General features: G+C 41.2%; 2 protein-coding genes across 2 annotated transcripts; both read left to right on the forward strand.

Moving 5' to 3' along the window:
* Positions 1–378: 378 nt before the first annotated feature.
* ccdc62 (coiled-coil domain containing 62) lies at positions 379–5276 on the forward strand. Its single transcript, XM_077542727.1, has 13 exons — positions 379–650; positions 766–806; positions 878–937; positions 1107–1299; positions 1520–1686; positions 1760–1861; positions 1931–2102; positions 2706–2807; positions 3054–3142; positions 3893–3981; positions 4063–4171; positions 4455–4604; positions 4679–5276. Exons 1-13 carry the CDS (start codon positions 608–610, stop codon positions 4751–4753), a joined length of 1392 nt encoding a protein of 463 aa, XP_077398853.1. The 5' UTR covers positions 379–607; the 3' UTR covers positions 4754–5276.
* Positions 5277–5285: 9 nt separating this feature from the next.
* Positions 5286–18409, forward strand: hip1ra (huntingtin interacting protein 1 related a). Its single transcript, XM_077542726.1, has 33 exons — positions 5286–5435; positions 5577–5640; positions 5935–6077; positions 6260–6316; positions 6391–6471; positions 7327–7403; positions 7475–7536; positions 7887–8027; positions 8270–8327; positions 8448–8523; positions 8645–8773; positions 8936–9058; positions 9701–9884; positions 9943–10031; positions 10225–10341; positions 10411–10512; positions 11098–11280; positions 11413–11523; positions 11633–11827; positions 12324–12471; positions 12998–13084; positions 13286–13393; positions 13524–13660; positions 13794–13904; positions 15271–15329; positions 15408–15438; positions 15511–15573; positions 16295–16395; positions 16468–16573; positions 16741–16864; positions 16942–17003; positions 17386–17943; positions 18018–18409. The coding sequence occupies exons 1-33, from the start codon at positions 5355–5357 to the stop codon at positions 18057–18059; spliced, it is 3810 nt and encodes a 1269-aa protein (XP_077398852.1). The 5' UTR covers positions 5286–5354; the 3' UTR covers positions 18060–18409.
* Positions 18410–18780: the final 371 nt, after the last annotated feature.

Here is an 18780-nt window from a genome sequence, read left to right on the forward strand (position 1 = left end):
ATCATTTAAAATATTGACTCAAATTCATTCATAATATTTCCTATGCCTTAAACATATGAAAAAAGGTTCTTATTTAAAATAAATATCAACAGTAGAAACATTTTTCAAATAAACATTTCAAGTTGTTGTATTCGTCGCATCCGTTACTTTTCAAAATGAAGGCACATATTTAAACAAAAGTCAATTACTAGCCCAAATTATTCTATATTTTAAGAATTTGTATTGAAAAAATATTTATGTAATTTAAAATAGGAAATATAATGGCAAATATTCCTCTCATTCGACGTATTTGAACAAGGACATATTGTTTTGAAAGAAAATTAGTTGCTCATCATTTCCGCCCGCTCTGTGCTTTAAAAACATATCTGAACTCTTTACTAAAGTCACTTTCCCGACAGGCATGTGCATACAGTATAGCGGATAAAATATGTAAACACGTATCTTGCGACGTCAGTGGGTGGCTGAAAATGGATTATAAGTGTTTAATTAGACGCTTGTTGACATCGTTTGTTCTTCTGTCAAGCCAAAGTACCGAAATGACTGTGTCGAAGTGTGGAAGAAAGTGAAACTGCAATTACTACAATATATTTGTCTAAGTGATCATGTAATGGACGAAAGCAAAGGATGGACTCCTAGTGTCCTATCGTCAGGTAAGCAATTGGGACAAAATATTGACATTTCAACGTTGATTCCTCCAAACGGACAGTATCGGTACACTAGGAATCAAAGTAGATATTGTCTCTTATCACTTTGACTTTGGTCTAGACTCTTCTGCAGCGGTGTGGCACAGCACTCCAGTGAAAAAAGTGAGCAAATAACTATAAACGAACTTTTAAAACCAAACATGTGCCCTCATGTGTTGTGCCTGTGTTTTCAGGATGTTCAACTCCATGACCGGACAGATCGTCCTTTTCCTCCTAAAATCCAACATGCTGAGGTGAGATACGCATAGTCAGAACTCAGAAGAAGGAATATCCATAACCTGGATTTGATCCAAATTGACATTTGGTGTACAAAAAATAATAATAATCAAATTTACCATACCCATACACATTTATCATTTTTCTTATTTCTATGTCTTCCTTTCTCTGTGTTTTTCTCTCAAGTTGTCCGCAAACGATGTGGCCAGCTCCACCATACAGAGGCAGAGGAAGGAGATGAAGCTACTGATGGCGGAGCTCAAGGATCGTGAGCGTGAACTCAACGCCATGGCCGTCTCCCATCAGAGGCACCTCTGCGCCTGCGAGGGCGATCGCCGCCAGTTGCTCGCTTCGGAGCAGAAGCGCATTCAACTGGAAGGTGAGGAGCTGACAGCAGACTATGACAGACAGACATGAAACAAAGCCTAGCAACCAATCAAAATGAAGCAGAGTTTTTTTTCTCTCCAAATTACAGCTTTTGGAATTTTAAAACATTCATTCTGCTGCATTGCAATGTCGAGTTGAACTTGATTAATTGTTAAGCTTTAATATTAAGTATGTCGAATAAATGGCTCTTTTGTTCGTGCGGATCCCTGCAGAGGAGCTGCAGAAGCGCAATGAGGTGATACGAGCACTGACCAAACGCGTCCATCTGGTGGAGTCGCAGGAGAAGGAGGTTCGGGAGGAGCTCCATGCCGCTCAGCAGCAGCTTGAGCAGCTGCAAGAGAAACAGCAGCACGTGAGGCAAACATGTCAAGACTATGAGGTAGCCGTCAGCTGTGCAACCTCCAGAAAAGAAAGCCAGTGAGACGTTTTCTCTAGTTTCGTGTCATTTTCAGGAGAAGAACCAGAGTCTCAACTCTGAAGTCGTGATGCTGTCCACTCAGGTCGTATCTCTGCAGGTCAAAGAGGAAGAGCTGAGTTTAAGGCTCAAAGTCAAGGTTTGCTAATGAAGTCATTTGAGATGCCACCTGTGGAATAAATCAAAAACAATTGTTGCTGTTTTTCAGGACAAAGAAGCGAGCGAGGCCTCCAGTCATGTGGTCCACTTGACGGGGCGACTACGAGCGATGGAGGTGTCGCTGGCCGAGGGCCGTTCACGAGAGGCCGAGCTCCTGAGAGAGGAGGGGGCCAACCGACGGCGTCTGAAAGAGGCACGGCGCGACACCTCGCGCCTGCGCGGTATGCAACGAAACAAAAATTCAATAAATGGCTGTATGTGTCACTGTAAGTACAAAAGGAAACAAAAATGAGAAGAAAAAATAATTACATAGATAGTTGTGCTAAAAAAAAATCAGGTAAAAGCAGCAGTACGGATTCAACTCATTTACTCAAGTAAAACTAAAGAAGTGCAGACTCTAAAATTTAATCAAGTACAAACAAAGTAGAAGTATAGTTATAGTACTTATGTAAAAACAAAAAAGACTGATAATACAGTTGTACTGTTTCATCTCTTTTATTAAAGTAAAAATAAAAAAGTACAGCTTCTGAAATGCAAACATGAAAACATAAAATCAGTACAGACTCTGAAATGTATGAAAATAAAAATGAAGTACAAATAACGCTTGTGTAGTAAACAAAAGCCTCTAGTAAAAGTAGAAGTACATGTTCAACTCATTTACTTAAGTTAAAGACCCCAGATACTTAAAAAAAAAGACTAAAAAAAGTCCAAGTATTAATTCACCTACTTAAGTGAAAGTAAAAAAAAAAGTAGTCCCTTAAGTACAAATGTGAAAATGAAGTGGAAGTACCGATACTTGTCAAGTACCACAGTTGTTGTCGTAGAGGAACTGGAGCAGCAGGTGATGCAGGGTAGCGCCCAGCGGGAGGAAACCATCCGACTCAAACAGGAAGTTCAGCTGCTTCGCCGGGATCTGGCCTTGTCAGGTGCGTTTACTTCCTGTCAGTCACTCATTTGCTGTCGCAATCACTTCCTGTCAAATGTAATCACTCACATTTACTTCACATAAATCATTCACTTCCTATCAGAGTCAAAATCAAACACTTCCTCTCTGTAGTTAAGTTACTTCCTGTCACAAAAATTCACTTCCTTGTGTGGAAAAATCTGGAACGTATCATTGCGTCACACTGCACACGCATCATGTTGCACTTGTGATCACTTTCTTTTCCCAGGGGAAGGCGACAGCTGGAAAGATGAGCTGCTGGAACTGACTCGCTCCAAACAGGACCGCGCCGTGTCGGAGCTGCACTGCCTGCGACAGGTACCCAAACCGACGTTCGCATTTGACATTCTCTCACCCTCGTCACAAGGAAGTGAGGATCAATGCTGTTTGTGAGCGACATCTTTCCCGTTGAGCCACATTCCTCCAGCTCGTTCCCGCCTGCGGGGCACTGTTACAGCCAAAATCAATTAAGTTCTTTTTAATGTGCCACAGTGACACGAAATGAGTGTGTCGCCATCACCACGATGTTAGTCCCTTGTGAAAAATCACTTGTTTCCTGGTAGCATTCACTTCCTGTCAGAATCTTTCAGAAACAAACACTTCCTGTCAGAATCACTCACTTCCTGTTGGAATCGCTCACTTTTGGTCACTTGCGCCCTGTCAACATAATTCACTTGCTGTCACAACCACTCGCTCAGCTCATTCAACTTCATCGTTCACCTCCCAGCCAAACCCATTCACCTCAGGTGTGCCCCAGGGCTCTTTCCCGGGGCCCCTCCAACTCAACACATACAGTATCTCATTCTTATCTGAAATATTTTCCACAAATACAACAGTCACTTTCACTGCTACATGGGTGACACACAGCATACCCCCGACTGTTCTCTAGCATCTTATTTTCCACGGTGTCGCTCTGAAAACTTAAAAGAAAAATGAATCACTCACTTCCTGTCAGATTAATTAGACTTCCTGACAATTTTTTCCAGTCAGGATTGACTCATTTCATTTCAAATGTCACCCATTTCCTGTCAGAAACGAATCTATTTCCGGTTGGTTTGCGTTTTGCAGGTGTGCGAGAGTCAGAGGAATGAACTTCAGCTATTGCACGCAAACCTGGAGAGCACCCGAGAGGCGGTGAGGAAGAGCCATCATGGCAGGTGACTGCAGACGCCATTGGACGACCATATTTTAGAATTTCCGTATGCAGTATGTGTCAAGTCTTTGTTTTCACGCCGCAGCCAAGAACTCCCTGATGCGTACCTGCAAGAGAAAACATCGCCACAACCCGACCGCCTCTCTTCGCCAGGAAGAATCCACCCAGGCGTCCTTACCTCACTCTTAACACATGTACGACGTCATGAGGGATAATATGCTAGCATGTTGACCGTTCAGATGCTAAACTTTAGCAAGTTGCAATCTAAATGCAGAAAGCGCTCAGGCGGATAGATGTGGATTGCGGCATGGAGTTGAGTACTATTTTAAATAAGAGTTGATCAAATGCTAACATGCTAGGCTAACATATAGCAGGCTAGCAATCTGAGTACATCTGATATAGAGTTGACCAGATGCCAACATGCTTTCAGCTCTTATGTTAACATTAAATAACCCCCCCCCCCCCGCACCCCCCCAGAGCGGGGACGTGTTATCTGACTCGCTGCTACAGCAGCTTTTGGATGACTCCAGACGATCCGAGCCCCCCTCGACGCCCCAGCAGACCTCCTTCTGCTGTCCGAACTACCTGGCAGACCACCGTCACCATGTAAACAGTGCCCCTACCCAGGTAAAGCCCTTGCAGATGTTAAAACCACTCAGTGCGTTTTGGGTGTGTTCACACTTGTCTGGCTTTGCTATCAGAGCGCTGGAGCTCCACCCAAAGAAAGCTGCCGTTCATCCCAGCAGGGCGATTCTACGCTGGGCAAGACTTGCTGACATGTACAGTAGAGGCTAAAGATCGGATGTAGGGCTTTAGCATCCACACTGCTGCAAATTCATCATCAACGAGCTCTACCTCCCCGGTTGAGTAGAAGCACCCGTGGCTAAATACAAACTGCTGTGGCAGGGTTTTTACTTTATGGACCTGGATTTCCCATTTCTGTAAGTGCGTGATTGTGTGTGTATCAGCGAGTGACTGATTGTGTGACTGTGTACGAGTGTCGTGAAACCAGTTTTGCAGGGTTCACACTGGTTTCCTTTTATCGTCATACTGGTTTCACTGCTTCACTTCATTTCCCTGCTGCCTGGCCCGTGACACATGCACACATTTTTATAATTTTACTTTTCATCTATTTATTTTTTAATTTTTCAACTTTTTATTTCTTACATTCGGGAGAAGCTCCTTGCTGGGCTTTTTTTTTTCCCAGTTTAAATGGATGTTAACTGAAGAGTAGATTCAACACTTTTTGTCCTGGATTTTACACAAGCCTCGACTGGATTAAAAGCCACTTAAAGGACACATTTTTTGTCGTTGTTTTTATTGGACGTGCTGAGCTGAGGCAAGTGGATTAGATTTTTGTTTCACAGGAGTGGCAAGATGAGCAAGACCAAGAACAAAAGCGAGAACAAGACGGAAAAGGCTCTGGCGGCCGAGAAGGAGCAGTTTGGAAAACAACAGGTCAATAACACGCATTTAGATTGCAAATTAACTCAGTCTAAATGAATAATTTAGTCTTGTCATTATGTGGTGTACCTAATGAAGTGAAATTTGTCTGTATTGCAGTTGTTGATTTTTTTTTTTTCTTTGTGTGTGTTTCAGCTGCAATACATCAGCAAGTGTCTGACCGCGGCCGAAGCACCACCCAAATCTAAATATGTGCGCAGTATCCTTTTTACGTAGGGTCCAGAACTTAGACCAAGTTCTGGTACCAGAACATAAATCCAGATTGTGAGTGCAATTTCTGGTTCTATTGTCATTATCATTCTTTTACTCTCTAGTACTAAGTCTAGGATGGCCAGTATCAGAAGTCACAGGACCAAACCACCAGCAGTGCCATTTACCCTTCAGATTTGGCAACATCTGTCGTTACTATAACTTTGGAGTCTTAATGATTTTTTTTTTCCAGAAAATTGCAGATTTGTGCTGTTTTTATTCTTTCCCTTGACAACAATTGAAGACATCCTCCTGGGCAGTCACAAGGAAGGCGGAGCGGCCACCATGTGGTCGTACATGATCAACCTGCCACTGTCCAGCAACGCCATCATCAGCTGGAAGTTCTGCTACCTGGTGCACAAAGTGCTGAGGGACGGACATCGCAACGTAAGGACTAAACCGTCAGGGTCTCTCAAATTGTGGGGGGGGGTTTACGCGAGAAATCTTCACAAGGGCCCAGTGTCGTAATTGTACTGGATCTTTAAATTGGTCAAAAGCTGAACTATAGGAGAGGTTAGTATGTTTGTTTTATTGGCACTGAACAACATCGTCACTTTTACCTCCGCCAGGCTGTAAGGGACTCGCACAAATACTGCCGCAATGTGAAAGACATGGGCGTCTTATGGGTGAGTGGCCATAGTTTGATGATTATTACGTCATCATATATTCTTATTATATCAGTGTGTCGTTTCTCTTGCAGGGCAACCTGCATGATCGCTATGGCCACATCGTTGCCTTGTCAGCAAAATACCTCTGCCTCAAAATGGAGTTTCACGCCCAGGTAAATTGATGTACAGTATGTGTAACAAAAAAAAAAGAAGAAGCAAACAAAATGAATTTGGTAAAAATGAGTCATAAAACTGTAATTTACTAACTAGTAGTGGAATACTTTGTGGTTGCCAACAGCCATGCTTTTCTCGCTAGAGGAGAGTACTGTACTGTATTTTAAATTATGAGACAAAGACAAAGATATTTTCAATTGTCGATTAAAAAAAAAAAAAAGTTTGTTATTACAGTATTACATTAATCAATTACATAATTTAAATAACAAATTGAATAATTTTATTTTAGTCAGTAAACACTATTGATTTTTTAAATTTAATTGTTTTATTAAATTAATTTAATTGTATGATTATATTTTATTATAGGTATCAATCTATATTTGAATTAATTGTGATTTTATTTTATACAATTAATTTAATCCTTCCTCTTTTTTGTATTGGCTTTTCTAATATAACTTTAGGTAGTTTTACTTAAATTGTATAAATTATATATATGTACTAGTTATGATTTAAACTTTATTAAATTGTGTAAATGTAAACAATTTTATATTATTTTACTATAAATAATTTTCAAAAATTACATTTTATTAAATATCTTAATGTTATGAATTTATTCTATTATAATTATTTCCTTTTTATTTGTTCATTTATGATTTCAACCTTATAAAATAATTTAATATTTAATGTAACATACTGATTTAATGTACTTCAATTAATGTAACAAATTAAATTATTATTCAATTAATTTGACAAAATGTTTTTTATATAGTTATGATTTCAGCTTTGTTCAATCGATGTAACTCACCGTATTCATTTATTCCCCTTCAATTGATCAACGGAATTGAATTTGACAGCACAAAGCCATTCCCGGCCACCTGGAGGCCTCCGACGAGACTTTGGAGCGAGAAGCCGGAAGCGACATGAACCGAGTGTAAGCGCTGTCAAAAATGTGTTTGTTGTTGTTCTTGTGCTATTAATGGCGTGTGTTTGGATTGACTGCAGGCTGGATATGACTCAGGAGCTGTTGGAATATTTGGACGCTGGGCTCAAGATGGCCGAGACTGGTTTGTTTATGTACATTACTTAGAGTAAATATTATCTAGCAAAAGTCAGTTAGCTTAATGTCATCATGTAATGTTACTGCTATTGTAACTTTTACACACACGGAGCAGCAACGCGTACAAACAACAATACTCACAGGCAGATGGTGTCTGCTTTGTCAACTGTCGCCTTGCAGTTATTTTTAATATTAATTTGTGGCACGATACTGAAGGTACTAACTCTAAATTTGGACCATACTGTAATACAACAAAACAATATTGCTCAAGAATCCGCGCTTATAACGGTGGTTCATTGTACTTGAATACATGCATGTGTAAGTAGGATTTTAGAATTTGGTCTTTGGTTCTGTCAGTTCTCCGTCAGCTGGAGACCAACGGAGCCAAGCCCAACACGCCGGCGGGACAGTGCCGCCTCATTCCGCTGATCCCGCTCATCCCCGACTGCAGCTTCCTGTACCACTTCTGCGTCCGCCTGCTCTTCAAACTCCACAGCCGTGAGTGACGGGGGCAGAATTCTTTGCAAAGTTTTAGAAGGCGCTTACTGGGCCAAAATGGCCACTTGGAACCAAAATGGAAGATTTTCTGTCTGTTTTCAGGCATGGCTTTATAGTTTGGTTTTTTTTTGGTCTTCATGGCCGACATGCCTACCAAATTTCATGTTCTGGGGCGTATTTTTTTTTTATTATTATTAGCAATTGGGTGCTCAGCCACTATCCTCATCTTGTGTTCCTTGAAGGCATTGCGGCAGATGTTCTTCTCGGCCACAGAGAGCGATTCCGGGAACTATTCAACAGGTACAATCGATACTGCAATGCAATCATATACATACTACAGTGTTTTTTTTAATGCTTTTTAAGTTGCTATTTATTTACCAATGGCAACGACAGCGCTTTCTAATGTCTTTTTTTTGCCAGTCTCAAAGAGTTCTTCAACAAACCCAGAGAAATTGAGTTCTTCAAAACCATCATCCAGATCCCAGAGCTCCCAGATGTGCGTGACTTGGCGTTTCTTTGACCAACTTTTTTCCTATTTTCAGTACAATATGTTTGATAATAATTATTCATGTTGATTTTCTTACTTATTCTTTTCTATTATTTATTATCCTGTAAAGGCCCCTCCAAACTTTCTGCGTGCTGCCGCATTGGCCGAGTACAAGAGGCCAGTGGTGGTGATTGAAAACGAGGAGCGCTTTGATGACGAGGAGACCGAGCCGCAGACCGACTTACGGGACTCGCAGCAGGTCTGTTCTCTTTTTTTCAAATGGAGGGTCAGCAAAAAACTAAATACGGTACTCAAAAAGTACAAATACCTAAAAAATTGACAAAGTATAATCAAGTATTTGTGCTACAGCTACTGGTTATACTTACTGGTATACAGTAAGTCAATGTTTGTTTCCTGGTAGTATTACTTGCTGAATCAGATGGGCATGCCTGATGCGGACCACCGGGAGCACCACAATCAGAATGAGAGCCTGAAGAGAGAACTGGACGTCCTAAAACCAGAACTTGAACTAATCAAATCGGAGGTACCCTTGGAGTCCAAAAAATGGTTGCTTTCTCCCAAAACACACACACACACACAAAATAGTGTGACCCTAAATGGGAACCTTGAGGAACACCACAGTACAAAATGTACCGTACATGCATGTAATGTGCATATACTGTAATTATAATAGATTAAAATATAAGAAATAATTTTGTGAAATGAAATAACATTTTAAATCTAATAAAATGAATGTTATAATTAAATCTAATAAAGTAAAATATACTTGCAATAATGTTTAAAAATGTTTTTTTTGAAAGAATACATATTGAATATAATAAACATCTAGTGAAATATACAACTATTGTTAAAAAATAAAATAGAAATAATTGTAAATAAATACAAATATAATTTTTAAAAAATCTAAAAATGTATGATAAAATACTGTACTGTATACATAAAAAAATGTGAAAAGTATATAAAATAATAGTTTGAAATAAAAGATACATAAAAAAATATTGAATTAAGGTAATAAAATAAAAAAACATTCTGGAATTACATTTTAAAAGATGAATAGTAAATATATGAAAATAATAGTTTATATAATAAATATAAAGGCAAATCATCTAAATATAAATACACAAAATCTTAAAAAACAAAGTAGCTTATGTGTGCATGTGGGCAGGCTCAGCGATGCGTGACAGAGCTCCGGGCTCAAGTCAACCACCTTCAGGCAGAGGTGCAGGAGCAGCGCACCCACAGGCATATGGCGCAGGTGGAAAACGAGCACTTGCGCATGGAGGTGGAGGGGCTACGCTGTGCCAACGTGGTCAACGTTGGCGCTCAGATCGGATTCAAGGAGGCCGACGGTAAGCAAGTTGTTGTCTTCATCCTGTTCAATCGTGGCTAACATTACTTCGCCAACAGGTCGCGCGCAGGCTGCCGAACTTCGATTCTCTCAACTCAAAGAGAAGCACGCCGAACTGGTCACCAGTCATGCTGACCTCATGAAGAAGGTACGGTAACCCCCCGCATAGTCACAGTTTGTGAATTGGGATGCGAGCCACATGCATGTACATAATCATTTCTGGTGCATTATTTGTAAAATCAATATGTAACATGACTGCAGGATGCCATGTCAAACTGTTGTGGCAATATCCTGTCTTTCTGGTCATTTTTTTTTTCATATATTCCGTTCTGGCTGTGTAGAATGCAGACACGACCAAGCAACTGGCCCACACCAAACAAGACCAGGAGGACATGTGGAGAAACAAACAGAACCAGGAGAGCGAGCTGGAGAACCTGCGTCGGGAGAAGGCCAGCTTGGTGAGATCTCCTCAGCTAACGCCACTAAACGCAAACAGCTAACGTTTGCGTGATGGCTCACTCCGTCAGATGCACCAGCAGCAGAATGAGGCAGACCGCCTGAATAAAGAACTCCTGGAGCAAAGAGCCGAGTTGGCGCTCCTTCGCAGCACCCTGCAGAGCAAGGAGATGGTAAGATCTTAGCATAGCATCTTAGCTTTTTTGTTATCAATGCTAACAAGTTAGTGTAGCACTATTTTTCTCATAGTAAAAGTATGTTGCTATGGAGCGGACATTACAGAGGAAATCAAATGACCATGTATGGCTAATGTCATTAGCTTAGCTGGCTAAGGTTGTTAGCCCCATGGCAACATGTTAGTAGAAGAATGTTAGCATTTTAGTTCAACTTGAAGCAGACAAAAATTTTCTTGTTGACTTTTATTATGACTATCCAGAGCCAATATTCATATGGTTTCTGTTGGGTTTTGGAAATGTAAACAAAAATAAATACAATTCTAGCATCGTTAGCTTAGCCACCACTACAGATAGCAAAAAGGCCTTATCTAAGTAGCACAAAATTGTCCAATGAATGTGGATACCTCCATAGCTTCATCCAAAGGCACCTCGTTTAACTTTCCTAATATTTCTAGCTTTGTTTGCTTAGCCGACACCATAGATAGACTTGGCTTCATGTTAGTAGCATAAAATTAGCAAATCGCCGCCCCAGGAGAATGTAGCTAGCTTGGTTAACATTATGGAGTGGCCCCTGCTATGCAGGAAGGCTCCCAGTCCAGCAGCAGCCTGGCCGCTCTGCAGGCGGAGCGCGATGCCCTGCTTCGCTCGGCCCAGCAGCGCGACGGCGACCTGTCGTCGCTGAGGCAGCAGCAGAGCACCACCGACCTGGAGCGGGATCGCCTGAGCCGCGAGCTCGAGGCGCTCAGGGCTCAGCTGCAGCAGCAGGTAAGTCGAAAGCCCTTAAAATGTTGACGAGGGGAATGGTAGGACATGAGAAAAGTACAATCACAAGAGGGAAGTAGGAATAGGGGGAAAAGGAGGCGACACTTGACGTCGACGCTGGTGTCTGCACCACAGCTGAACATCAACGCCCAGCAGAAACTAGAGATTGACAGGCTGCGTCGCGAGTTGGACACCGCCCGAGCCGAGCTGACGCGTGTCAACAGCAGTTTGCAGAGCAAAGAGCTGGTGCGTACGGATACGGTTTTGTTCTATATCCATAATCAAATCACGCTCCAAAAAAATGATCCTGATTTCGCTACAAAACCACTCTGACTAACTTTACCGGTTCTTCCAGAGCGGCTCGCAGCTGAGCAGCACGTTGGCGGGTCTGCAGGCGGAGAGGGAGACGCTGCTGCGCTCCATGCGGGAGCAGGAGGCCGAGCTGGGTTCCCTCCGGCAGCAGGCGCAGCTACAACAGAGTTCCCTGGAACAGGAACGCCAGCGCAGCAACATGGAATTGGGAACCCTGCACGCCCAGCTGCAGCAGCAGGTACGCAACGCCGCCCCCGTTCAGCCTTTCATTAATTTTAACTCTTTGACTGCCAGACGTTTTCAGAAAAGGGATCCCGCGGGTGCCAGCCGATTTAAGCATTTTGACTGATCTTTTGACTGATCTTTCAAGGTCCACAGAAAATTATGTGTTTGGACTATGGAAACACACATACTACCAAATGAAAGATTGGACTCTCATCTTTCATCAGAAAAAAATGTTTGTTTCTACCTTATTCTGTTTTTGAGTAATCAACAATAGAAAATGGTTAGTTTCACCTATGTTTTGAAACAAACGTCTTTTAACGTCTTTGGCACTCCTCCATAGGATTTTACTAAACGTTATTTAACGTTTTTGGCAGTCAAAGAGTTAATGACGCATTTGACTCGTTTGATTTTTTTTTTCTTCCCCATAGCAACTTGGGACTTGCTTGAGATAGGGTTAGGGTTAGCCCCTTTGCTTTTCCCAGTCACTGACTTTGCGTGTGTGTAAGCAGGCAAACCGTGAAGGCGAGCTGGCCCACAAACTGCAGGAGGAACAGTTCTGCCTGCTGCAGTGCGCCGTGGTGGAGGCGGAGGGCATCATTTTGGACGCCGTGGCCAAACTGGACGACCCCATCCACGTCCGCTGCATCTGCTCGCCTGGTACGTTATACAAAAAGAAACACTGAATACAGCTGTCACTTAAAGTCAGTCAGAAAAATCAACACGCTGTCATTCAATTCCAAACTGCTGGCAACAAAAGCGAGTACACCCCCAAGTGAAAATGTTTAAACTGTGCCCAAAGTGTCAATACTTCAGAGTTTCACAGGTTGCCAATGGAATCCTAATCAATGCCTGTAAGATTGTGGGGACAGTCGATGAATGTGTCATTTGAAGGTGGTATTCACAAAAATGTGGAGTGTTTCATACTGTATAGTGTGTAAGATTAAATGCTGCAACTTGTGGAATCTTTAAAAAATAATTTAAAATAAAAGTAATAAATACATTTTTCGTATATTTAATCAGTTTACTATTTTAAAGGTATTTTTGTAGACTTTATTTTTTTAAATAGAAGGAAAAAGATAATGAAATTATCTAAAAATAAATAAATAAAAAAGACAGAAAAATTCACACATCCATCATTTTTTCTTGTTTCTGCTTTCTGCTTTCTGCTACTTCTGTCTGTCAGATTATTTGGTGAATCGGGCCGAGACAACTTTGACGTCGGTGGACAAAATGCAGCAGAGCCACGTGATCTATCTGGCAAACAGAAATGGTAAGTTTGTGTGTGTGCGTGGGGGTGGTAATGATGTTTTTGTTTTTTTACGGCTGTTGTTTTTTAATTTTTTTTTTTTTTCATTGGCTTGTTGATTGTTTTATTGTTATTTTTCATTTATTGGCTTTTTTTTTTTTTTTTTTTTGCTTGTCACAAATGTGCGTTTTTGTCACTTACGTATAATGATGTCATTGTTCCCAGACGCCAGCGGCCTACTTCGGGCGGTCACTCAGTTCTCCCATTTGGCCGCTGACACCATCGTGAATGGCGGCGCCACGTCGCACTCGGCCCCTACTGACCAGGCCGACCGTAAGTCCCCAAGGGCGAGTTCTGTGTGAAAACACAAATGTTAGCTTATCGCCGGATCTTTCACTACGGCTCCGATTGGGCTATTTTGCAGCATATCTGTGGGGGAAAAATTATTGTATGTGTGGTGCAGGTTTGACTGACACCTGCCGGGACTGCGCCAATAACTGCCTTCAGTTCTTGAAGGACTTGAAACTGCAGGCGAGCTTGCAGAGAGCCGACGCCAGCGCCATACGCTACGCCATACAGCGCATTCTTGCCATGGGACAGGTGGGGCATTCAAACCATTTCAGCGCCAAAGTATTCCCGCAATTTCAATTATTTTCCATGAAAAAAAAAAACATATAAATGACTGGAAACCAGGTTTTGAAATGGATAAATGATTCTCTGTTGTTGTCGTTAGGAGCTACGTCCCAAGGGGCAGGACGTCCTCAAGGAGGAGCTGGGAAGCATGGTGGACAAGGAGATGCTCGCCACCTCCACCGCCATCGAGGAAGCCGTGCTGCGTATGGACGTAAGGCATCGCCACACACACAAAAATGGCACGGTTCAGGTCTGTTTTCAGTTTGTGGCTCGTTAGACATTATTAACATTTTTAATTCTTTATTTCATATATTAACCATGTTGAAATACTTTATAGATGTGAAGTAGGTAAAATAGTGTTGAACTCAGTATAATTTGACCTTAACCTAAGCTGGTACACCTTGTTTGGTCTAAAATTCCCTCTCAGTGTTTACGCACACACATTCTCTTCGTGGGAGCGTACTCTGCTTCGGGGGAGCGCACACACCCACACACACACACACCACTGACTCTGTTCGCATCATCACTCGCGGCCACTCTAGATTTTGTTTTGGGAAAAAGTACCCTGAGAGTATATTTTGTCTAAAAATGAAAACAGGTGCAGTCTGTGTACGGAAATAATATTATGTAACATATTGTGTGAGAACCAATCTGTTCTACTCATTCTTAGTAGGAGGAGAGAGGCGGTTTGCTTTACTATAAAGAAGCCATCTTCCCCGAGGGAGGGGGCACATGCGCACTCTAAAAATTCCACCTCATACGCGATGTTCAGTGTTGTTGCCGTGAGCGGAGATTTCTCTGTTTAATAAATCATCCTTGCAAGGTGTTTTTTCTTACAAGAAATCTGTCTTCAAATGTTTTGGAACACGCAAAAGAGGACAAATAATTAGCCTCTTTCAAGCCTCTTAAGACTTTTTATGGGCCTTCTTGTCACCAAATTTTATGTTGCTAATATAAACTAGCTTCAGAGGGTGCTACTCATCTAAAATGGCTGCTTTGAACCGAAATAATTGACTTGCTGTGTCTTTTCAGGAAACATTTTTTGGTGGTGGTGGGGGTGGGGTGGGGTTGTATACCCGTTATAGACACGACTACCAAATTTATTGTTGCTAAGTGAAAGTGACTTTGAGGGCTGAATTCATTTTAAAATTCCAGAGGGTGCTACCTAGCCAAAATGGCTTCTTTGAACCAAAATAGCAGACTTCCTGTGTCTTTTCAGTCATGTCTTCTTGAGACTTTTTTTGTGGGTTAAATGTCATGTTGTTAAGAGAAACTAGCTTTGGGGGCCAAATCCTTTTTATGGGCTCCTAAGCCTAAATGACTTCTTGTAAGAAAAATGGCAGGCTTCCTGTCTTTGATGACGTTTTGAGACTGTTTTGGTTGTTAAGAAAATGGTATAGATAAAGCCCCCCCCCCCCAAAAGGGAGGGTACTACCAAGCAAAAATGGCTGCTTAAAACCAAACTCGCAGTCTTCCGGTGTCCTTCCTACCTTTTGTAATTAAATACGGTTTACGTTGCTGACCAACTTTGGGGGCTGAATTTGTGACGATTCTGATGATTGTTTGTGCGTTTATAGGAGATTTTGTCCCAGGCCAAAAGGGACACGACTGGTCTGAAGCTGGAAGTCAACCAGAGGTGAGATTGTCACGCCGATCATCACTTTTTAATTTTTTTTTGTTTCACCTTCACTGTAACATTTGTGCTCCGTCGCAGCATCCTAGGCTCCTGCTCTGACCTCATGAAGGTAGTCATCGCTTCCTTTCTCCTTGTTCAAAATGTCAATGAATGGACTAAATGTGTTGTGCTGTGTCTGCAGGCTGTTCACATGCTGGTGACGGCCTCCACAGATCTCCAGAAGGACATCGTGGAAGGAGGGAGGGTGAGTTGAATGTGTGCTCCGTAACCATTTTTTCCCCAATATTATTATTATTATTATTTTTTAACCACCCCTATGAAGGACCAAAACTGCCAAAATTTTAACTAAATAAATGACAAAAATTTAAAATAAAAACAGATATAAAAAAATATAATTTGAAAATTAAATTCCAAAAATAAATATACATGGAAATTTAAAATAAAAAAATAAATAAATGATTAAATAAATGACTAAAATTTAAAATAAAAACGTATATAAAAAATATAATTCAAAAATTAAATACATATGTATTTATATTTATATATGTATGTATTTATATTTATATTTATATTTATATATATATATATATATATATATATATATATATATATATATATATATATATATATATATATATATATATATATATATATATATATATATAGTGTTTTTATTTAATTCTCGAATTAGATTAGATTAGATTTTTTTATCTGTTTTTATTTTCACTTTTAGTCATTTATTTATTTATTTAGTCATTTGTTTATTTTGAATTTTGGCAGTTTTGGTCTTCCATAGCCCCCCATTGTATATGGAAAACGCTTATTGGCGGTATATCCCTGCTTATTCTCAAATTTGTTTGGGGTGAATTTTTATATATTGGGGGTCAATTATTATTACAATTCCCTGTGAATAGAGGAGTCTGCTGTATATCAAATAAATATTAAGTTTAGTTGTTTTCCTGCAGGGTGCCGCTTCTGTCACGGAATTCTACGCCAAAAACTCCCGCTGGACAGAGGGTCTGATCTCGGCCTCCAAAGCGGTGGGCTGGGGCGCCACACAGCTGCTGTGAGCCTCTCGACTCCAAATGAATTTGCGTGATGTGTGAATGCATTCATAATTACACATCTTTGTCTTCAGAGAGTCTGCCGACCATGTTGTAGGCGAGAACGGGACGTACGAGGAGCTCATCGCGTGCTCCCACGAGATCGCCGCCAGCACCGCCCAGCTGGTCGCCGCGTCCAAGGTAGGGCTGCCACTACTCGATAGCCAATCATTTTAGAATCGATGATCCTAACGACTCTTCCATCCTCAGGGTAACAACATTTGTGTCAACCATTTTTTTAAATCTCAGTGAGCGCTAACAAGCTAGCATGTTGCTAATATGTCACTAACGCGTCAATCCTCTCTAAGGTGAAAGCGGATCGCGGCAACAGGAAGTTGAGCACATTGCAGCAGGCCTCGCGCCACGTCAACGACATGGCCGCCGTGGTTGTCACCTCGACTAAGCACGGACAGCAGCAGATCTCGGAGCAAGGTGAGAAGCCGTGTTACAGGAATATTTTCATACTATGTGACTGTTTCAGGTTTGACTGATCGTTCATGTCCTTGCAGGAATAATGGACTTCTCTGGAATGTCTCTCATCAAGCTGAAAAAAGAGGAAATGGAGGCTCAGGTGAGGTTTATTCACAGTACAGTAAACCCTCCTCAGGTTTTGGGTTTTGGGTTTTGTGGTCTTGATTTTTTTTGGGAGGGGTACAGTTTTATAACTCAGTTTTGTTATGCCTGTCATTTATTTTGAGTGTAATTCCACTATCAGACACTAGATGGTGAAATACACTTTGTAAAATTGAAAGAAGAAGAGTGAAAACAGGAAGTGCCTATTTCAAGATCACACTAGTTTTTGGTAAACATTATATGTTAAATCCTCTTTTTTAAGATTACCGAAAGTGATGCCTGTACGTAGCATTTTGTATGAACATCTGTGGGCAGAGTTATTGATGTATATTGTGAAATGTTAAGTTAAGTTTGTCAATTTGAAAAATTTTGGCTCTCAGGTGCGGGTGCTGCAGCTGGAAAGTCAGCTGAATCAGGAGCGCGTCCACCTCGGTAAGCTGAGGAAACGCCACTACGACTTAGGCGCCCTGCAGGACGGCGACATACTGGACGGCGACGAGAGCTTCCCACCCCCGCCTCCGCCCACGTTACTCGATGGCACCTCCTTCCCGCCACCGCCGCCACCCGAGCCTGTTCCCGAGCCTGTTCCCACCTATGCGTCCACAAACCCCTTCGCACCTGCCGCATCGCAATCCTTCACGCCGTCACAACCCTACATGCCGTCTCAGCCTTACATGCCGGCTCAATCTTATTCGCCATCTCAGGCTTATACGCCGCCGCTACCTTACACGTCGTCCCAAGCTTACACTCCAATCCCCAGTCAGAATTACCTCAAAACTCAGTCGTACTCCAACTCGCAACCCTCTTCGATAACACCTAGTGTCTCCCAGTGCTCCTCGCAGTCCAAGAGCACCGACTCCAAGAGCACAGAATCCGGAAAACTCAACCTGAGGAAACCCAGCATCTTCTCTAAATCCGGAAACCTGTTTAAGAACGCGGTAAGAGACAAACATTTTGGTATTTGTGCTTTTAAAACAAGAAGATGTTTGCATGTTTGTAATTTCCATTGCAGTTCAAACGAGGGGAAACAGGAAGCGGGTCCGGAGAGTCTTGAGGCCGGATCGCAGGGGGACTCACAGATAATGAAGATGTAACATTTTAAATCTCATTTTCATGCACCGACATGTTTTTATTCCAAATTGATCAAAAGTAGCATGGCAACTCTTTCGCCATCTAGTGTGTGGATGTTGAAACTGCACTAGGAGCTAGCACGCTAACTTTGACACATACATGGACAATGTTTAATCAAAACTTAATGTTATGAACATAAAAGTTGTAATGTTACACTAATGCAGTTGTAATTTTTCACAAGTCACAAGAATAAAGTTGTAATACTTCAATAATAGTTGTATACGAGAATGAAGATGCACTATTGAATGAATAAAGTCATCATTTTACAAGAAATTTGTATTCATATTGGAAGAATCAAGTCGCAGTGTTAAAATAAAATAAAACTGTGATATCACCGGAATAAATGTTTAGTTTTTTTAGATTAAGGTCACAATGGTACACTAATAATGAAGTTTTAATATTACAAGAATAAACTGATCATTTTTTTTATACAGTTATAATGATCTAAGATTAAAGTTGTAATTTTACAAGAAGAAATTATAATTTTATGTGACAGAATGTGTTGTATTAGAATTATTTTAGACAATCTCTTTATTCATGAAGGGAAATATGAATCATTTCCATCCGCAGCCCAAAATAATCTGCCAGCTACCTCACGTGTTATTTTTGACCAGTGAGATAACACACTGGAATGTGGATGGAGG

The sequence above is a fragment of the Vanacampus margaritifer genome, chromosome 14 (genome assembly GCF_051991255.1).
Source record: "Vanacampus margaritifer isolate UIUO_Vmar chromosome 14, RoL_Vmar_1.0, whole genome shotgun sequence".
NCBI lineage: Eukaryota > Metazoa > Chordata > Actinopteri > Syngnathiformes > Syngnathidae > Vanacampus > Vanacampus margaritifer.

Coding starts and splice junctions, on each gene's coding strand:
- ccdc62 (XM_077542727.1), top strand. CDS start 608: ATGGACGAAAGCAAAGGATGGACTCCTAGTGTCCTATCGTCAG. Junction 651..765: donor TCCTAGTGTCCTATCGTCAG/GTAAGCAATTGG, acceptor ACTTTGGTCTAG/ACTCTTCTGCAGCGGTGTGG. Junction 3,143..3,892: donor AGCTGCACTGCCTGCGACAG/GTACCCAAACCG, acceptor TGCGTTTTGCAG/GTGTGCGAGAGTCAGAGGAA.
- hip1ra (XM_077542726.1), top strand. CDS start 5,355: ATGAGCAAGACCAAGAACAAAAGCGAGAACAAGACGGAAAAGGCTCTG. Junction 13,661..13,793: donor GCATTCTTGCCATGGGACAG/GTGGGGCATTCA, acceptor TGTTGTCGTTAG/GAGCTACGTCCCAAGGGGCA. Junction 15,574..16,294: donor ACATCGTGGAAGGAGGGAGG/GTGAGTTGAATG, acceptor GTTTTCCTGCAG/GGTGCCGCTTCTGTCACGGA.